Source organism: Colletes latitarsis, chromosome 1, assembly GCF_051014445.1.
Source record: "Colletes latitarsis isolate SP2378_abdomen chromosome 1, iyColLati1, whole genome shotgun sequence".
NCBI classification, from domain to species: domain Eukaryota; kingdom Metazoa; phylum Arthropoda; class Insecta; order Hymenoptera; family Colletidae; genus Colletes; species Colletes latitarsis.
In genome coordinates, this window is record NC_135134.1 from 38813696 (window position 1) to 38834480 (window position 20785).

At 35.5% G+C, this 20785-nt stretch overlaps 1 protein-coding gene across 4 annotated transcripts in view; it reads left to right on the top strand.

The window, feature by feature from the left end:
• Nucleotides 1-20785, top strand: part of Nachralpha4 (nicotinic acetylcholine receptor alpha4) — a 156504-nt gene that overhangs the window by 77074 nt on the left and 58645 nt on the right. For 2 of the 4 annotated variants that reach the window (XM_076769302.1, XM_076769329.1), the window contains one exon: nucleotides 14759-14963. In XM_076769302.1, coding sequence (XP_076625417.1) covers nucleotides 14759-14963 — 205 coding nt within the window. Of the gene's footprint in view, nucleotides 1-14758; nucleotides 14964-15795; nucleotides 15977-20785 lie in introns of all 4 variants that reach the window. The other 2 variants (XM_076769310.1, XM_076769320.1) reach the window with 2 other exon arrangements.

A 20785-nucleotide genomic window follows, 5' to 3' on the forward strand; every position in this document is an offset into this window, starting at 1 on the left:
GAAAATTTGTTTAATCTATGCCTGTTGTAATAAAAATTATTTTTCGGAGCTATATCAATCTTCCTAATTTGTTATGGGCCGTTGGAGAATATAGAAAATATTAAAAAATATTTTCAGTAAAGTATCGACACGTTTTCTAAAAGAGAATACTAACTTTTAAATAATATCAGTGTCAGAAGTATTAAGTAGCTCTTTTTTTTAAATCACTATGATGTGGGTAACGTGACTTTTCATTGAGAAGCTAAACGAATTTTCAAGATAAGGTGTTAATTTAATTATTGTTAACTAGGCTAAAAAAATAAGTTCAATGATAAATTTTGAGAGGTCTGTTATTCATCGTGTTAAGCAAATATCGAAGATATTTCTAAATATGAAATAAAATCAACAAACATTAAAATGCTTAATTTTAAATATTCTAACGTGGAATTGTGACCTTGTTGATATCAATTAGAATCTTCATTAGTTTCAAATGAAAAATTATGAAGGATCAGTCCGAGGTCGTAAAATAAACATTAAAAGCTCTTTAAGTGGTCGTTGCCGGTACAGCTGAGAAACGATCTTTTCTTTCGCGGATATTTCATGAAGCGTCGAAAACGAGGTTCGTTTCTATAGTTCTGACGCCCACGCCAGTCCTCCAGCGCCATATCCGCCGCGCCTCTTCTGAAATTGAAAACGAAACGGCATGTCGTCGCGTGCTGAGTGAAAACGGAAGGAAAAAGAACGACGAGGGGGAATCTTGAATCCCATTGGAAGTTCACTCTCGTGAAGCGTCGGGCTGGTCGGTCATTCGGAAAATCTCTAACTCCCAGTATCGAGCATCGTCGATTTGACGCAGAAATAGTTTTCGATACTGAAAGATCCCGCCTTACTCTTTCCTGCATAGAGTTACAGTTACCCCCTCCCCTCTTTGGATACTAAATTCTAGAATTGTTCGCAAACTATGATGGAAAGTTTTTGTCAAAAAACTTTTTATTTATCTGTCGTGGTTTATTGTATTTCTGGGGTTTTTTTTTTTTATAGCGTTGGTAGAGTAACTAGATAGTTCAGATGGAATGTAGATTTTTAAACAAATCTTTTTTCGGGAAATATTATTGCTAATTTTCTGTCGATTCTGTCTATTACTCACTAAAGTAAAATCTTGCAAATAATGTTTTGAAGTCGTGAATCTGTTCGCGCGTAATTTGAGAATAGCGAGTCAAGAAAGTCGCAAATATCCCTAGTCGAGAATGGCTAGCGATCTCTCTTGACATAAATCCGAACGACGATGTGTGGGGGATTAATGGCGCGAAGAATTTACGACAATGGACACCAATATTCGCTCGCCTAAGAGCCGGAAGAGGGCATTCGAACCACGCTGAATAATGTCGAACATGACACCTGGAAGAATTCGATCAATTCCGCCACGAAAGAAATGAAAATGTTGGACAACAACGGAACATCGATCGTTAACCTTTTAATTTTTATACTCTCTGTTGCTTTCTATACATCTTTTATTTAAATATTAATTCTTTTTTAACAAAATGCTTCACGAATGAAAATGTAAACGCCATTTCGGTGGAATCTCGGTCGTCGAGGGTGGTTGTGGAACTGTAATATGTATCGTTTGAAAAGGAACGGAGAAAAACAATCTGGGGAAAAATACTCTGGTTTCTAGGAGAGAAACGGACACAGAGGGAACGTAATTCGCGAACAAACGATTTTTAAAACTATGAAACAACCTCGGATATTTCCGTTTCGTGGATGCAACAGAGAGAAAGAGAGAATTGGTCGAGAAGATCGGAGTGTATTAGATTCGCCAAGTAAGCCTTTTACAAGGGTAGAAGCGAGTGACAAGAGGAACAAAAGCGGGCCGCCTTCGACCAGAAGCAAACGGGTGGAATGGAAAACCACCGGCATAAATATACGGGGTGTCTGATTTTAATAAATTAGAATCACTCGTAAACTACTCCTTCGATTACGTGGCTCGACCTAGAATCATGGGGGACGCCATTTTCTATAGGTGGTTCTTCTTAAATGCGATCGTATAATTTTTATCAATGTCATTTGGTTAAGAATTATTTGTTATTGGAAGGGTCAGGTTGAATAGATTTTTTGTGGAGTTTTGTGATAATAACCTGAAAAATAAATACAAATAACTCAAGGTCATAATTTTGGACTTGTCAATTGACATTGATGTCATATAGTTAAAATTTATTTGTTATTGAAAAGGTCATTTGTATTTTTTGTAGAGTTTTTTTAATAATAACTTGCAAAACGAATACAAAGAACGCAAGGTCAGTCAAGGTCAACAATAGATGAAGATATTTAGAAATTATTAGTGTATGTGCTTCATCATCTAAAAGAAGTAAGTGATTATGACCACTTTAAAAAAAGGCCTCATATATTGGGTGTCCAAAAAGGTTTAGGACAAAACTGATACTACATGTTATCAAGGTGAAACTGATGAAAAGAGTTCGTATATACTTACATATGTCCAGAAATGCTTCAAAGATATAAGATTCTAAAGATATTTATGATTTATTGTGGCTGTTGTAAGAAATGTTCAAATGCATTTGCTATTATTTTCTAGACAGATGGAGTGTTTGAAAGAGTACGATGGGCGGGGCGGTTAAAATTGGACACCGAGTGGGTGTACAAAAGAGATTCGCGCGGGCAGAGGTGCTCGCGTGCAGAACGGGGCACGATATTCGACCGACACGTGGTTGTAGACGCATAGATACGCGGATATACGGACACACCTGTGAAAAAGGGACTGGGATACCGCATGGCAGTGTAGCATCGACCCATTGTGCGGCGCAGAGTGCACTCTCTGCTAAATCAGCCGCTCTTTTCTTCACTTTTTGCTTCCCTCGACCTCCACCTCCGTTTAGTACCTCCTCCCCTCTTTCTTTCTATCCCCCCTCCCCTCCCCACTCTCGGTCTCTACTTCCCCTTCGCGCCTGTTCCCCCTCGATATATATCCTTTGGCGCATAACCTTGGCTGAGACGGAACGTCGAAGCGAAACCGTGGTAACGAGACACCTAAAGAGACGTTTTTTTTTCTCGCTGCCCTCCGCCCTCCATCCTTCGCCCTCCGGCCCTCCCCAGTCCCGATTGCTCTCGTTTTAAACGCGCGAGCCCGGCTTTCGCGTGCCTCAGCAAACTTCTTTCCAAGTTTTCCTCGCTGAATGCCAGAGGAAACTTCCCTCGTGCGAGGGCCCCGTCGCCGATTGTGCCCCTTTCCCGCTTCCTCTCTTCGTTGCTCGAAAACGGATTTCCTGGAATTAAATCTGCTCGCAGCATGGAAATCGAATTTGCCGGCGTTATTATCGGGGAAGTGATTAATTACGCGGACGATGTTTAGCAGAGAAGATACGGGGGACGTTCGTTCAGGGGGGAAGAAAAGGACAACCGTTGCTTAATCACTGTGATCGGAGCTGGATTAACACCGATAACCAACATGAACGACCGCCTGTACCACCGCAGACATTTTTATTTCTATCGAGTCTTCTCTTACTTTTAATTTTTCGAAGAATACTGCTTTATATTTATTTATATTACTTGAAAATATATCTTTTAATATAAAATGACTGTTAAAATTGAACTTTTACAACAGAATTGCAAACTTAGAACAGAAGAAATTGAAAGTTTATAACTTTTATTTATAAAACTGGTTTGAAACGTTTGAAATAATTGAAAAATTTGTTTATTACAACGTTTGAGAAAAGAAGTGGTCACAATTATCTTTTTCTATTAAATTGCGAATACATTTATCTTTGAGAAATCGAACGGGAGAACAATATGGCATAGGGTGTAGGACAGTGCCAAATCATTTTTCTCGATACGTTTCCGTTATATATTGGGTCACAATCTGGGCGTTATGAGCTGGTGATCCTGTTGGAAGTATTTTAAATTGCGCCGTGGCTGGGGGACGCCATCCAATAGAGAAGGCCGCTCGAATTCCAAGAAATTCCAATATCGTTGACCATTTAAGATGTTATGAATGAAAAAATGTGACCCGATATTTCTGTATCGGGGATTCCACGCCGTCCGTCTACCCTATACCTCACTTGGATTTATAAAATTGTCGTTACCCCCCGTTTAACCGCAAATTTACAGTTTCTGGGTCAGAAACTTTAAACTAGGCTTTGTGAAACATGTAAAAGACTATGGAACTATTAAAATACTTTTTCAAAAAAAATGTTATCTTCTTTCAGGATTATTTAATTTTTCAAACTTTATACTATAAACACGAACTAAATTTAAAAGCCACAAATGAGGCACACACAAACATATAACAAAGTATATTTTCAGTTTAAAGACTTCATTTTAATTTGGAAGCATATTCAGCGCCATTTTTGAGGCCCAAAGCAAAATGACAACATGGTGGCTAATTTGAATATTGAGACTCGCGATTCCAACATACTATTTCACGAAATAATTTTGAAAATAATTATTTTGTGCTTGAAATATAATAGATAATAAAATAATGAAACGTTCTTGGAAATAATCGATGTATTAAAGCAAAAGTCAGTTTCGTAAATTATCGACCACGTAAGTTGAAAATTTTTCTCGCTTACAATAGAATCGCAAATATGAATAGTGTGCAGCTCGGAGACACGAGAGCCTGCAAATCACCAGAAATAAATCGAGACCAATACTCTCGCTCGGACGGGTCGTAGAGGAAATTTATAGTTACCTCGCGAAAGTAGGCGTGTAGTCCAAGCTGAGCAGTTTTCCATCGGCGAGGAAAAGTCTGTTCGATGAAATGGATACTCACATTTGTAGCCAACAGTTTTCCAATACACTTAACATCTGGTGTTTCATTCGTCTTTGGCGAAGTCGTGTTGCTATCGGGACAATTATTTGTCCAAGAGAAAAGAAAAGGATTTGGAATAATTTCCACACAGTTTATATGATAAAAAATTCTATAAAAATTCATTGAAATCGAGTATCCATTATAATTTGAATCTATAAAATTCAAGTGTTAAAAGAAGGATAATCTTTTTATGTACGATTGAGTGTCCCGTTGGTATTGTAATAATTATTTGCCCAAGAAAAAAGAAAAGAATTTGAAATAATTTCCACACATATTATGTAATAAAAAATTCTGTAAAAATTCACTGAAATCGAGTATTCATTATAATTTGAATCTATAAAATTTTAGTGTTAAGAGAAGGATAATTTTTTTGTTTGTAGTTAAGTGTCTTGGAGAAAAAATTGTATTTAAGGACGTATAGTGAGAAAGAATGGATTTGGTAATTTGTATTTGAAACTCGAAGCTTTCTGGATGAAATCTAACTTGCACGATTCAATGTACGATTAAACACGAGTCGGAGAAAATGAACTTTCCAAAAGTTTGGGGATGCAATCCCGAGACTAAATATCAGAGTTTGCCACGCTGTTGCTAAAACGCGATTGTACTTCCCCCTCCTTTTTCCTTCTTCCTGTCTTTATCACTCATCCCAGACTCTCGTTGGTCATTAGTATAAGCAGTGATGTCGATTACAAGGGTTCTTAATTACGATGTAACTTGGCGAACTTTTTCATTCCTCTTTTTCCGGCCTCTCAATTTACTCTCGACCTCCCTAGTTTCGAACTCGCGGAATTCCATCTTGAAACTTCTTCTGCGACGATCGATTAAGCCTTTGAAGTTCCTTTCTTTCGTCAGAATATGAAAGTAAGATCCCTTAAACGAATATTCAGAGAAAAAACACTTTTTAGTTTCACAGAAACCATTGTCTCAAAAATTATTGCTGACACAGTTTCGCGTTGTTTACAACACGTAAAAAAATAAAACGTCAGTTTCTATATAGGAATAATAGGTTAATTAATTTTTAGTTGAAGTATAAGGGGAGTTCCTCCATTACCAGACACTTAAGATTTTTTTTAAATCATTAAAAAAATATAATATTTTATGCTTTCTACACTGTTTTATTTATAGTTTAACAATATTAGAAATCAGTATAAAGCAACAAAACAAATAATATTATTATAATAATTAACTGAAACTTTGGTTAAACTTTAGTATAGAATTTGAACAGATCATTAGGTGTCTTCTAGTACTGGACAAAGCATAGGTTCAGAAAGTAACTTAAAACAGTTTCAAAGTAATTTACAGCGACCGTAAACATGGTTATCCGCACATTCAGGGATATCGGCACAAGCTTCGTGTGCCCATTTCTCACAGCTACAACACTGAATCCAGTCTTCTTTGTTGCTTTCTAAACAAACCACGCAAATGGTTTTCAAGTTTGGTTCTTGTAGTTTGAATGTTCTGGTTTTCTTACGCTTATTTCCTGAATTTTTTGTTTGTTCTTTCATTCCTTTTTGTTCTCTTTCTCCTTGGTTAACAATTTGTTTATTTACTTTCACATATTCTTGCTCTTGTTTCAGTTCTCTTTTTCTTGGCTTTAGGTAAGGGAGATACTTTCAAAATTATTTTGTAAATATTATCAACAAAACTAGTAGATTCAGATCCCATCGTAAAAGTCAAATTTTGCTGATACTTTATCTCTTCCTGCAGAATATTTGCCATTTCACAACCTGTATAATCAATGTCTGAGAATATATTCCTATCCAGAGGATAAATTCCAATACATTTGAAGTCATTAGTCGAATATGAATAAACACAATTTAGATTTATAGTGTCTGGTAATAGGGGACGATGATCTGTCCGGAACCAGGGGATAGCAAAGTCATAAAAAAAAGTTTGTTTTATAAAAACTAGCGCACTATTATACAGGGTGTTCGGCCACCTCTGGGAAAAATTTGAATAGGAGATTCTGGAGGCCAAAATAAAATGAAAATCAAGAATATCAATTTGTCGATTGAAGCTTCGTTCAAAAGTTATTAACGTTTAAAGTTCCATACCGACCGGAAAAGTTTTTGGCAAAAAAAAAAAATTTCAAATTGTTCTGGAAAAATTATTTTCGGTTGCGGGGGTCAATTACAATCATTTTTGGTGAATAGACATACCCCCGAAATCCTACTCACTTTCGAGAAAAAAATTCCTGACCAAAAATGTAATGTGTGGACAGAAATGCACCCCCGAAATTTCGTGCAAATCTTTAAAATGTCATAACTTCTGAACGGATTGGACGATTTTAATGTTTAAAGAAGCAAACTACGCGTATTTTGGTGGAGAATATGTACAAATCGCAAAAATATTCGAAAAGTTGGTCCTTGACCCCGCAAAATGAGAAAAACCCCATAAAAATGGTCCAATTTTCAAACAGCCATAACTTCTACAATAGTAAATATATTTCAATGTAACTTTTTTCTGAGGTAGAGCACATGAGTACCTACAAAAAAGTATTAGACAATTTTTCTGTGGGGCGTCAAACAAAATGATTAAAAAGCAAAAACGAATTTCTAAAGAAAATCGACAGGGGGTAGGTGCCTAAATTTTTCGATGAAAAAAAAAATTTTCAAATCGTTCTGGAAAAAATTATTTTTATTTGCAGGGGTCAATTACAATCATTTTTGGTCAATAGACATACTCTCGAATTCCTACCCAATTTCGAGAAAAAAATTCGAAAAGGTGTGAAATTTTTCAGCAAAATTAAAAAATTTCAAATCGTTCTGAAAAAATTATTTTTAATTGCGGGGGTCGATTAGAATCATTTTTGGTGAATAGACATACCCTCGAAATCCTACCCACTTACGAGAAAAAAATTCGAAAAGGTGTGAAATTTTTCAACAAAATTAAAAATTTTCAAATCGTTCTGGAAAAATTATTTTTAGTTGCAGGGGTCAATTGCAAGCATTTTTGGTCAACAGATATACCCCCGAAATTCTACTCAGTTTCGAGAAAAAAATTCATTACCGAAAATTTCATATCTGACCATAGCGTTGATATGTTTCACTGAAATTTCATGCGTATCTTTAAAACATCATAACTTCTGTACAGATTGGACGATTTTAATGTTTAAAAACGCAAACGGCGCATATTTTAGTTAAGAATATGCAGAAATCGTAAAAATATTCGAAAAGTTGATCCTTAATCTCGCAAAATTAGAAAAACTCCATAAAAATGGTCCAATTTTCAAACAGCCATAACTCCTACAATAGTAAATATATTTCAATGAAACTTTTTTCTGAGGTAGTGCTTACGAGTACCTATAAAAAAGTATTCGACAACTTTTCTGTAGCGTGTCAAACAAATTTATTAAAAATGAAAAACGTATTTTTAAGAAAAATCGACAGGGGGTAGGTGCTAAAATTTTTCAGCGAAATTGAGAAGTTTCAAATCATTCTAAAAAAATTATTTTTAATTGCAGGGGTTAAGTACAATCATTTTTAGTGATTAGACATACCCTCGAATTCCTATGCATTTTCGAGAAAAAAATTCGAGTATGTGCCTAAATTTTTCAGCGAAATTAAAAAATTTCAAATCGTTCTATGAAAATTATTTTTGGTTGCAGGGATCAATTTCAATGAACAATAATTTTGTTAATAATTTTTTAACGAAGTTTCAATCAACAAATTGGTATTCTTGATTTTCGTCTTATTTTGGCCTCTAGAATTTCTCATTAAAATTTTTCCCAGGGGTGGCCAAACACCTTATATACAAAATACAATGGTAATTAAAAAAGTATTTCCCAAAAGATATAATAATACTATTCACGCGTTTTTTCATTACAAAAATTGAGAGGTACATGTAGTAGTTTATAATTTGTACGATAAACAAGCTTCTAATTAAATGCAACAATCAACTGATTTTTTTAGCTGAGTTTTTTTAGCTATCATTGTTTATTCTATCCTTACTATCGTTTATGCGAAATAACGATCACATTGTGTTTCACAATTTAAAGATATCGCTTCTGTCCGGTACTAGGTGCCGTCCGATTTTAGGGGAACTCCCCCTATATGTTCCCACAAATTTTTAAAAATTATTTTTACACGTACTACATTCAAAGAAAAATCGAGCAATACTTTTTTACAGAAACCATTGTTTAAAAAATAGAATTAATAAATTAATTAATTTTTATTTAGGGTATATATGGCTACCACAAATTTTTAAAAATGATCGTACTATCTGTTTGACGTTTAAAATTGTATTTGAACATTGCCATGGGGAGGGTGGGCATGTCCATCGAAACAAGGGTAGGAAATGAAGCTAACGGCCGAAATTTCTCGAGACTTATTTCCCTCGTTTGGGGGGAGAAAGGAGGCTGGAGAAATAATACCGCGGGACTCGCGACGGGAGCAACAACGACAGCTTAAGCGGCAAATGCCGGCACGATGGGCGAAACGCGACGAAGCGGAGAGGACAGGAAGAGACGGGAAGATCAGAGGTTAAGTGAAATTGAAGTTCAACCCGCTGATGAAAACGGCTTGCGGAATCTAAGGTGACCCGGGACTCCTTCGCAATAGTTTCGTTTCCTTTTAATCTCGGTAGGGTTTTCCACCGGCTGGAAATGAAGACTGCCAATTCTCCTATGTTTCGTGGACAGTGGAAGTGAGATGAAAGGAATCCGAGTGTGTGTGTGTGCAGACTTCCGCGTGGGTGTTGTTAATCCCGAATCATGGGGAAAGACGAGAGGGATGCGAGACGGAGGCTTTCCGGAGTTTTAGCTATCGATTCGATGCGATATTCGATCATTATTTGGCAATTTATTTGGGCAAGTAGATAAAAAACAAACCACTAACAATAAGAAACGAAAATAAAGAGATGACGGGGCATCGAGAGCAGAACATTGTCAAATAGAGCACAAACATTTGATAAAAACGGGAATTTTTTCTAAAGCAAAAGTGGCCAACCAGAAAGTTACTAACGCGTAATAAGCACTCTATATAATTTGAAGCGAAATATGATTCCCGCTCGCAACGAAATGAAAAGTTTTCCTCTGCGTAGCAATTAAACAAATATGTTCCTTTTAAGTGGCATTCAAATATTGTGTTTGGAAATCGCTCCACCTGTAACAGTTATTTGTATAAACATCAAATATTTGGCAATGCTCGTTTCTACTGTTCCGTGATATTGCACATGCACTGTAAATATTTACCTGGATAACACCATCGTTAATTACTTGCATAGTTTTTACCGGGCATTTAAAAGTTTCATATTTCGGTCTCGGACGTCTGTTTCGCGAAGTTTTTACTAATAATCGTACTATACAATATAAATTAAATTTACTCTTAATATTATATAGTTAGTACCACTCGTATTTGTACGCTATAATGGTGATTCATTATAAATGAGAAGAAACTTATTTTTATTGTCTCTCTCTAGTGAATTGAAACTTCTTATGAACTTTCTTTCTATTTATCTCGTGTTAAGTGTTATTTATTACACTATGTTACTTAGTATTTACAAAGTAGTTGTTTTTGTTTTTATAATATGTATTAACGGGCAAGTAATGTCCAATCATACAATATAATTATAAGCATTATACAATAATAATGCCAATAGTATCGTCGCAATAAATGGAAGAGAAAACTTTATTTTTTATGAATTCCTTCCATTTATTTTTGTCTAATGTTGTTTGTGTAATAGTAGCTTTTCTGTTTTTTTTATAATATTAATAGGCCAGTAATGCCTAATTACAGAACTGATTCAGAAGTAATAATATAAACAAACAGTGTAGAGAAATAAATAATGCTTATTACAATACCTGATGTTGTTTGCCAAGCGGTCACCCATCCCAAAGTATTGGACTCGACCGCGCCCAATGCAGCTGCACTTCAGTGATCGGATAAAAACCAATGTCACCAACGTGTCACGACTGTTCACAAGTTTTGTCTTTAATTTATTCATACATAAATACCTCAAAATCTCCATGTATGAAAAAATGGAAACAAGTTCTTTTCATTTATAATGGGTCTGGACATTTTTCAAACAGAATTAAACTTTTCGATTCATACTATTCTATTCGATTCATTTCGATTTCTATTCAATATTCGACAAGTCGACGCTAGTTTAAGTAATTTCAACACTTTCGGCGTTATTCTAGAAGAAATGAAACGGAAATGTAGAACAAAGTTTTCTCATGCGAGGCATTTTTTTGAAGAAAAACGGCGTTGAAAATTTATGGCGCACCAGGCTGTCTCGATTTACCAGATTTCTTTGTATATTATATGTATTTCTATTCGAATTAATTTTAATCGATATTCAAGATTACACGAAAAATTGAACGTTCACTTTCGAAACAGATTTTTTTATTAATTTACTTGTTATCGCCTAAGATATTTCTCAAAATTATTATTATTCATTTACAATCGTACTCTTCTCAATAAGTTTCAACAAGTCTTTTCCAATATAACAGTGTACATTTTTAATCGTTCAATGCCGTAAACAAACGATATTGCTTTACACTATTCTTTTTCAAAACTCAAGGAACAACCAGCGCGTGCCCCATAAATTTTCAAAGTCGTTTTACTCGAGAGCAAAGCCTCGAATGAAAAAATTTTATTCTATATTTTCGATTCAATTTTTGATGTAGAATCATTACTGCATAATTTCAAGTCGATCGAATAATTTATATAGAAATTAAGGAGTATTTATTATTTTTTATTAAGATACAAGGGGTCACAAAACTGATACATTTGTTTCTATCGAAAATTTTCTTATTTTGCAATTTCGGTTCCTACGTATTCTCAATATTTGACTGTTTCCTATGCATTCGATACTAATTTAAATAATTTCGATACTTTCGGAGTTACTATGATATTGTTAGAGCTTGTTATTTTAGCATATTGGTGTCACATGTCGATTCCAAATCCCAAATTATTCAACACATCGTAATAAATAAGTGCTCGTGTAGAGAATTGCTTGAAAATCATGAGAGTGGCTGGTATCGCAGCCATCGCTAGTTCCGATAAATGCCTTTCGCGATCTTCGTAACGCGCAGCGCATTATCAACGCCGCCTTTTTTAACCACGTGCTGTTGGAACACAGAGGGAAGGGGGGACGTTATCATTATAAGAAGACGTGTGCGCTGGCGAGACAGATATCTGGGTTAATGAATTGCTAGGATGGTGAGAAACGAGTCACGTGTGGCTCTCGGCGGAGACAATGGGTTCCTCGTAAAAGTATAGCAGACGAAGATCTTTCTGGTTTATAGTTCGCGATGGGATTAGTTTGTTCGTATTCGAAAGTGTTAATCGTGGTTTCGAATCGTTGCGTAAAGATATGCTAATAAAATTTCAAAAGTCAAGAGAAACTATTGTATAAAAGATAGATAGAAACAGAATGATTTTTAAATTTTCATTTTAAATAAAAAATTAAATAAATATTATAGAATATACTATTCCTGGCGGGGATTTTATTCGACGACTTTTACAATACGTAAAATAGTATTCTCGAAGCATTGTTATAATTTTATGCAACAGTGTAGACTGATTTTTCAAATTCCATTTCGAGTAGAAAATTAAATAAATATTATAAAATGTATTATTGCAGTAAAATTTTATGTAAAAGTTTCTGTTCTTAAAAAATAGTGTCCCATGTGCAAAGATCTACTATATTTGGAAAATATCACATTACAATAAAAAGATTAATACAATTGTAAACATAAAATAAGGGTTAAGTATTCTCGATTTTTTAATGGTTTCTTAGACATCGACCAGCTTAGAAAAAAATTAAATGAATATTATAAAATATACTATTACAGTAAAATTTTATGTAAAAATAGTATCCCACATAAAATAAGGGCGGAGTATTCACGGCTTTTTAATGGTTTCTTAGACGTTGACCAGCTTAGAGTGAAATTTTCGTTTTTAGTTTAGGTTTAATTGGTTATCTTTTTGGGCAACTGGGTGGAAACTCAGTCTTGGGAAGTTCGAGTTCGCATGCGTTATGCGGCATAACCGGCACTGCGGTTCCCTGGCCGGTTTGCTGGCCGGATTATAGTTTATTACGGGGACAGTTCCATAACTTCCTCGTCTCGAACGCGCTATAAACTAATTTAAGTAATTACCACGTCTCAACTTGCAGAAATCGAAGTCTTCCCCTTAATCCTCGGCCATTGCAACCTGATTTCCCTATTTACTATAGATTAGAAACTCTGTTCCACCGCAAATTAAACGACACTGGCCCTAACACACTCATACAAACCACTGTGACTGTTCTTGACCACAGATAAGACTCGACAATACCGTAAACTTGTAAAGTTGTTTAGACTTTAAAGAATTTCAAAGAACTCTTTGTTCGACATAAATGTATAACGAAAACCAATTTTTAATTAATCTAAGGGTGCAATAAATCTCTACTTACATTGTACAAATATTTTCTCGACTTCCTTATAGATCGAAAGCTTCAATTTTTATGGAGCTTGTAAATAAAGGAAGACTCTTGAATGGTTTCTTCGGAATTCGAATATGAGCGTACTTCGTTCTAGGTAAAAGACATAGTGGCTTTGAAGTATTCCTCCCCTCCCCACGCACACCCTCTAAAGCATCCATATTGCTCATTGATTCCTGTTGTTTATCGTTGCAAGCTGAAACTACTACATCTCTGACAGGAATGTGGATTATATGGATTAGAACGTCGAAATTCCTTACTGGAAACCACTTGTAAATAATAGTATTTGTTCTTTTCTGGAGATATTTGGGCGATCAGACGCAATTACGATCGGTTGAAAATAGCTGCACATAATTTATGAGCCCCATTTTGCAGAAAAGAAAAAGATGTTCCTGTTCCTTGTTCTGGAAATCAATATATTAAAATTAAGTATTTGTTGGGATATTTACACACTTTGTATATTTCGTACGTTCCATGCACGCATTTCTAGTTTAAAAGAAAAGCAATTATAGTTTATTTTTACAGCATGGGGGTTGGGACGTTCTTAGCATGATAGTTTTAAATACTTTTACAATTTTCACTTGCAACTCTAAAATTTAATTTGTATTTATTTCAACTTGTCGCCATGATTTTATATTTTACTATTATTTTTAAAATTCTATAATTTCTAGCTCGAACTCACTATTTTTATAGATTATATCGATACTCTGATATTAGCCCTTCATCCAACTTGACCTAATTCCGTCATGAGCAAAAATGCTGACACCCTCGTCGCTGTCACTTCTTCAGTATTCTCGTATTTTTCAATTCCTTCGCGAGGACTCGCATGTTTCACACTTTCCATCCTATATGCAAGATTTTCGCAAAATTTATGATGCAAATAGACAATTCTGTGCACTGATTATAAGGTAAACAAAAGTATGTCGAAACAAATTATTTTATTGACGACCTTAAAATGAAAACTATTAATATTTTCCTACAAATCATATATTTAAGGTGTTCAAGTTATATGAAACACCCAGAACGTCACATTTTTGAAAACAGAAAAGAAAACTCAAGTACGAAGCACAATTTTACAATTACACATTTCTCTAATCCAATAAATATTTATTCGTTCATTTACGAGAATATTCTCAGCGCTTGCCCAGCAAATTTTAATCGTGAACTAACTTTCGTAAATTAATTTATAAATCTAACTCAATTACAGTGAAGCCTTAAGGGATAGAATTGTTCGGAGAATAGAATAAACATTTTTTTAACATTAAATTTCATTCAAACAGAAATTTTTTATCCGAAAAAGAAACTCGCATTCTTCACGCGGATCACGTGAGCTCGAGTCGTGCGCGCCGCTCGTCTGCGCATCCTAGCCTCGTAACCATCGCGCGTGCGCGCGCATCGAACCCGCCATTTCGCGAAACAACACGTGCCGCCAAGGCATCGTTCAGACACATGCAAAAAAAAAAAAAAACTAAAAACTGACGGCTTGGTATCGAATCGGAAATACAAAGTAAGCTCGACCGCCGCAGCGCCCAGAACCACTAATGTGCTCGCTCGCAGCGCGGACGGCAACTTCGAGGTGACCTTGGCCACGAAGGCCACCATCTACCATCAAGGATTGGTCGAGTGGAAGCCCCCCGCCATTTATAAGTCATCCTGCGAGATCGACGTGGAGTACTTCCCATTCGACGAGCAGACCTGCGTCCTCAAGTTTGGTTCGTGGACCTATGACGGCTTCAAGGTAAACTTGCATGGTAGCCGTTAAGTTGCGTGGCAAAAGAGACCAGCGGGGTCCTCCGCGACGTGGATCGAGGGCTCGTGATGCGTCGGGGACGATCTCTCTCTCCCCCCCACCCCTCCTTTTTTAGAATTTAAGATTAGACTGTACCCGAACGATCGGCTCGTCGTGTGGATTTCCTAACTGCGCGGCGGATCGCGTCCCGATTGCATGTATCCGAAACGTTACTGTCAGGGGGGGAGTCGAAAACCACGGTGGGAGACGGATGCTGCCAACTTTCTGTCAAATAGAACGAAGAAGGTGTCACAGCCACCACGCTGCGATTCTGAAACTCACGGATCTCACTTTGACCGACCTTTTCAAGGTCAAATTTTTGATTTCATACTTTACCACGAGGAACAAAAGTCCCTTGGAAAATTATATCAAACTATCTTCGATCGTTCCCCAAAGAAAGAAATCCAATGCGAACTAGGAGGGGGGAGGGGGATAAATTTGTCCTTTAAAATATGAAATATATCTAAAATTGATAGAAGTTTAATATAATTTTTCAAGAAACCGATCGAGACATTGAAATTTTTGTTCCGTACGATTAGTGAAATACGATATGAAAAATTTGATCTTGCAAAAGTCAGTGAAGAAGAGTTCTCCAGGGATCACACTGTGTGGGACGCGTAAGAGGGAAACCGGGGCGATGGGAAAGTAAACGATGACGCGCGCGAAGCGTCTCCAGACCGGTCGATTTGAAGTGAAGGGGAGTCGCGTACTGGCAGCATCCGGTGCTCTTCTTGAGGAGCCAATCGTGATCACGTTCGGCTCGTTTCTTCGGTGATTCCAGCGCCGACGGCAACTACGAGGTGACGCTGATGACCAAGGCCACGGTCTACTATTCGGGATTGGTCGTCTGGCAACCGCCGGCCGTATATAAATCCTCCTGCTCCATCGACGTTGAGTTCTTTCCATACGACGTACAGACCTGTGTTTTGAAGTTAGGCTCCTGGACTTATGACGGTTTTAAGGTGCCATGTAACAGCAACGAGCACGATCAGCCAGATTGAAAACCTTTTTGCTCGTCATATATGATCGGTCTTCCCAGTTTTTCTTCCTTGGTTATTAATTTCGTTTTTTGTGTTCCATCAGAGAATGCCACCTTGATACCCGTAATCGTTTCTGCGATGCGCTGGTCTTGGACGTCATACGTCATATTTATATATTATCTATATATTATATATATTTCAATATTGTTACTTGGTGTGGACTGCAGTGTTATTTGATTGACATTCGTCGTGATGTCGTTCGGTCAGCTCGTTTTTATATATTATTCTGCGGTGTGCTCGAACGATCCTACAGGCTCGCATTTAACGCGTTCGTTGGAAACGATCCTTGCTGTCGTTTTTCGCGAGGATCTAGAACTTTCTACAAATTCCACGGAAATTTCTCTCTGAATTGCGACAAACCTCTCGCGAATTTCATTCTATGTAACGGTTCCTTATTTTTCTGGATCCTCGCCTACGAACGACTTGAAAAAGCGATACATCGAAGGTTTCGAAGGATACCTGGATCACGATCCGTGGATCGAGGTGAAATGAATCCGCTTCGAAGCGTATCCAAGCTGGTCAGTCGCATTGCTCTTTGACATTAGCAGCTCCATGGAAAGATTAAACATTAGAACGTGGGATCAGATTGTCACTAAACTTAGGTCACTGTACACGTACACACAGACACACGCGTGCGCGCGCGGGCAGGGTACACGATCGTGCCACACATATACACACTACACGTACGGTAAAATATTTTGCCTGATAGAAGACGATTCCAACCGTTTAAACATAATTTGATCAAGATGGAACATTTTATTGAATATATGTTTTTTTATTAAATAAAAATAATCGAGAAGAAAATTTACCTATTATTAAATTTGAATAATAATTGATAGCAATTCAATTCGTTTGATTATTGAAGTTATTTTTACATAACTTGTTTGATTAGAATAAATTTTGTTACAAAGAATTTCGGTTTATATTTAACACGTAGAGGAGTTATAACGTTTCTATTTAAGTTTGATATTATTTTATATTTCGTTAAAAATTTATTGATCAATTCTATGATCTGATTTTATTGAAAATCCGCTAAAAACTTGTCGGTGATTTCGAAAAATCCTCATTTATTACAAGTGTTTTCGCGCCCTCTGTTTATACATAAACAAATTCCGCAATTTACTCTATCGTCCTCCTGGAGTCTAAAGTATGGTTCTCCAGGCAGAATTCGACGTTATTCCAATATATTCCTACTGAAATAATTATTCCAATAAACATTGATTTATATAATATTTTCAAACAGAATCCATTTATTGCAATAGAATTTTATTCCAAAAAACTTTTAAAGATATAAAATAATAAGGGCTTCTTTTGAATAAAAACTTAGTGTAATTTTTAGGATTAAAAATAATCCTACGTGCTGATATTTTTCATGGTAGGTTTCGGAATTTTTTGCAAATAAAATTTTGCACAAACTTTTCATGCATTTGTTATATACTTATAAAATTTATGGTATCTGTTGCGGTGTGTGTAGCATGCGTGTGATGTGTAGCATGTGGTATCTGTGTGGTTTGTATAAATGTATATAAAAAGAAAATTATAAAAATGTTTTTTATGCTCACTCGCTTCGATTCCAACTATATATATGTACAAATTTGCTTAGTACTTCCTAATGTTAATTTTAACAAACTTTTTTGAAACAAAAATCCACCCCAACGAAGTGGACAAAAGTTTATTTGAATGAAAATTTTATCTGGATAAACTTTTTATCGTAGAAAACTAATATAAATTTTTACCCACTGTTTTTATCAAGAAATTCGTTGTAAGGGAATGAAAAATTGAATTTTTCGTAAATTCTGTACAAAATTTATAAATTCTATTAATTTGGAACTTCAAAAATTATGTAAATAATGCATCATAATTTACAAAGATTTGGAAATTCATACATTATATAAGTTCGTAATAAATGCATGAAAAATCGTAAAAATCCATACATTTTATAAGTATATAACAAACTACTTATTTTCTGGAGTCCATTTTTGTTATATTGTATCGATATGAAATACGCAAAATTTCCAAAAATGGAAATGGATTTCCAAAAATTTCCAAACATGGAAATTTGAAATACCATTGTAAATATTCTCTTTCAAAATCAATGTTCTAATCGTATCGAAATTATTCATAATTTTAGAATTTAAGTCAGCTTAAAGGAATAGTTGTAAATGAAATTTTTTTAAAGAAATTATGAAACAACCAGGAAGTTATACAAGAAATATTTATGCAATATCCAGCACTATGCAACCAATTTGAACCAAAATTCCTGCTTAATGAGTTTTGTCGCTGAAACGTAACTTGTGCAAACAATATGCACGTCCAGTATGCGACTGAGCATTTGTCGAAATTGGGGGAATCTGTATTTGAAACGCTTTAACAATTTCCTCTCAGTAATATTACATAACATTAAAACTCTAACTTCCATTCTCCATTTTTCTTTTATTCTACCCCAAAATGTACAAACATACTCGTAATTAATAATAAAATAACGTTATTTGGAAATTTCATTTCGAACCAAACGTATAATTATTAATTGTCAATTACAAATTATTACATTACTACATCTTTTTCTGTATACTTGTGTTATATTTACAAACTGCCATATTTTGTAACATTTCTACTCGAGAACATTAACTACCCTTATTTTATAATCGTAAAGTCTTGACTTTTTAACAATTAAATACGTTAACTCAGAATTTAAATCAGAAACTTTTTAGAGAAGTACGAAATAAAGGGATACAAATTCGTATAAATAAAAATGGACGTCGAGTCCACCGTTGGAGGGTCGAAGAATTCCTCGATTTTGTCAACGATTCTAATATAATTTCGCTAAATATAAAATTGCACGAAAGACGAGAATACAGAGAGTTTCCCCGGTCGGTTTTAGACGCGATTTCTCGCGGCTCTTCTTGGCTGGTGCAATAAAGGGAAGATCGATATTCTGGTTCGCGTATACGAGGGAATCCCATAGACTTGTATAACAGCATATCTCTTCCGACCAGGCTGCCAGTCGTCAAGGCTCGAAAGTTTCGGCCCACGCGTGGGAGGACATTCGAATTCGGCATTCGTGTCGAGAGTTTTCTATTAAATTTGCCGGAACAGTGTAATCCCCCGACAAAAGCTTCCGCGGATACCCGGTGAATAATTTCGACGACCATTACGCAGTTTATTTCGAACGTTCGATAACTCCATTCTTCTATGTACGCGCCCATTTTACATCGTGCTAAACGAATCTACGCCCTGCTTGTTCGCTCCGTTTTTATTCAAATTTTCTTCCATTGTTGTTCAATTACACGTTCCCTGTAATTCAGTATATTGTCACTTTCCAACCGCGACGCCAAAGTTATATTTTAATCACTATATTGTACGATACAAACACGATGGCAATAGATATACAGACAATAGACAAACATGGTTATTCTAGATGAAAAAATGAATCGAAAATGTGGAATAAAGTTTTGTCATGCGAGGCTTTGTTTCTAAAGAAAACGACTTTGAAAATTTATGGCGCACCAGAATTTCTTTGTATATTATATGTATTTCTATTCGAATTAATTTTAATCGGTATTCAAAGTTACACGAAAAATTGAACGTTCACTTTCAAAACAGTATCCTACGATAATGTCCGTTGTATCGAGGCAACCCGGCGTGTGCCCCACAAATCTTCAAAGTCGTTTTCCTCGAGAACAAACCCACAAATATAAAAATTTTATTCTATATTTTCGATTCAATTTTTGATGTAGAAGCACCACTGTATAATTTCAAGTCGATTGAATATTATATAGAAGTTACGAAATGTTTACTATTTATTACTAAGATAGAGAGGGTCACAAAATTGGTAAAGTTTCTATTCAAAATATTCCTATTTTGAAATTGAATTACGAAGAACATGAATTATCGTACATATTATTTTTCACCTTTTTAACCTTATTTAGTATATTTAATTTTGTATAAATAAATTCATAATTCTGATTCTGTTTATATGAATTTCAAAATAAATTCCCAGAAATACTAAGTTCTTTCGTTATAAAAATCGAGTAATGTTCTAAGGATAATCAAAATTATTAAAATAAATAATGTATGTAATGGAAGGATAAGATTGATAGTTTTAATGGCGGCACATCGTATTGAGCAAGTATGGCGCGCTAATATTTTTTGTTGTTTCAAAGTTCATGCATTTAGGGGCTAATGTGGACTCGTTCGACCGATCATGCGTGTCAATGTATTCATAGTGCCACGTGCGATCAACAGAATCGAGTGCAAAGTGAACAAGGAAACGAGCGAGTAAGCAAAGACCGTTCGATGCAGCAACATTTGCTTCATCCTCTAAACAGTGTAACACGCTTATAGGATTAAACGCAAAGTGCATGACCAACTATGCATCGTGACTATCCTATTAACCTAAGGTCTCTGGGTGAAGGCACTATAGGCTAAACGATAGTACGGATCAAAAGGACAAAATTCGAAGAAACTAGCAATTTTTCCAAGAGTATCCGTCGACTTGTGAAGCTAGCAACCACCGAACAAAAACGCTTTTATTCACTCTTACCTTCTTGTTCTTCGAACTGAAATTACGTTGTAAATTATGTCAACCATTTACACATTTGTAGAAAAATTTAATTTCTTTAAAAATCGTATAGTTTTCTTAATGATTCCCAGATTTTTGAACGGTCGTAGAAATAATTTCGATTTTATTAAACGAAAATTGCAAGACGTCAATATCGCCATATAGTAAAT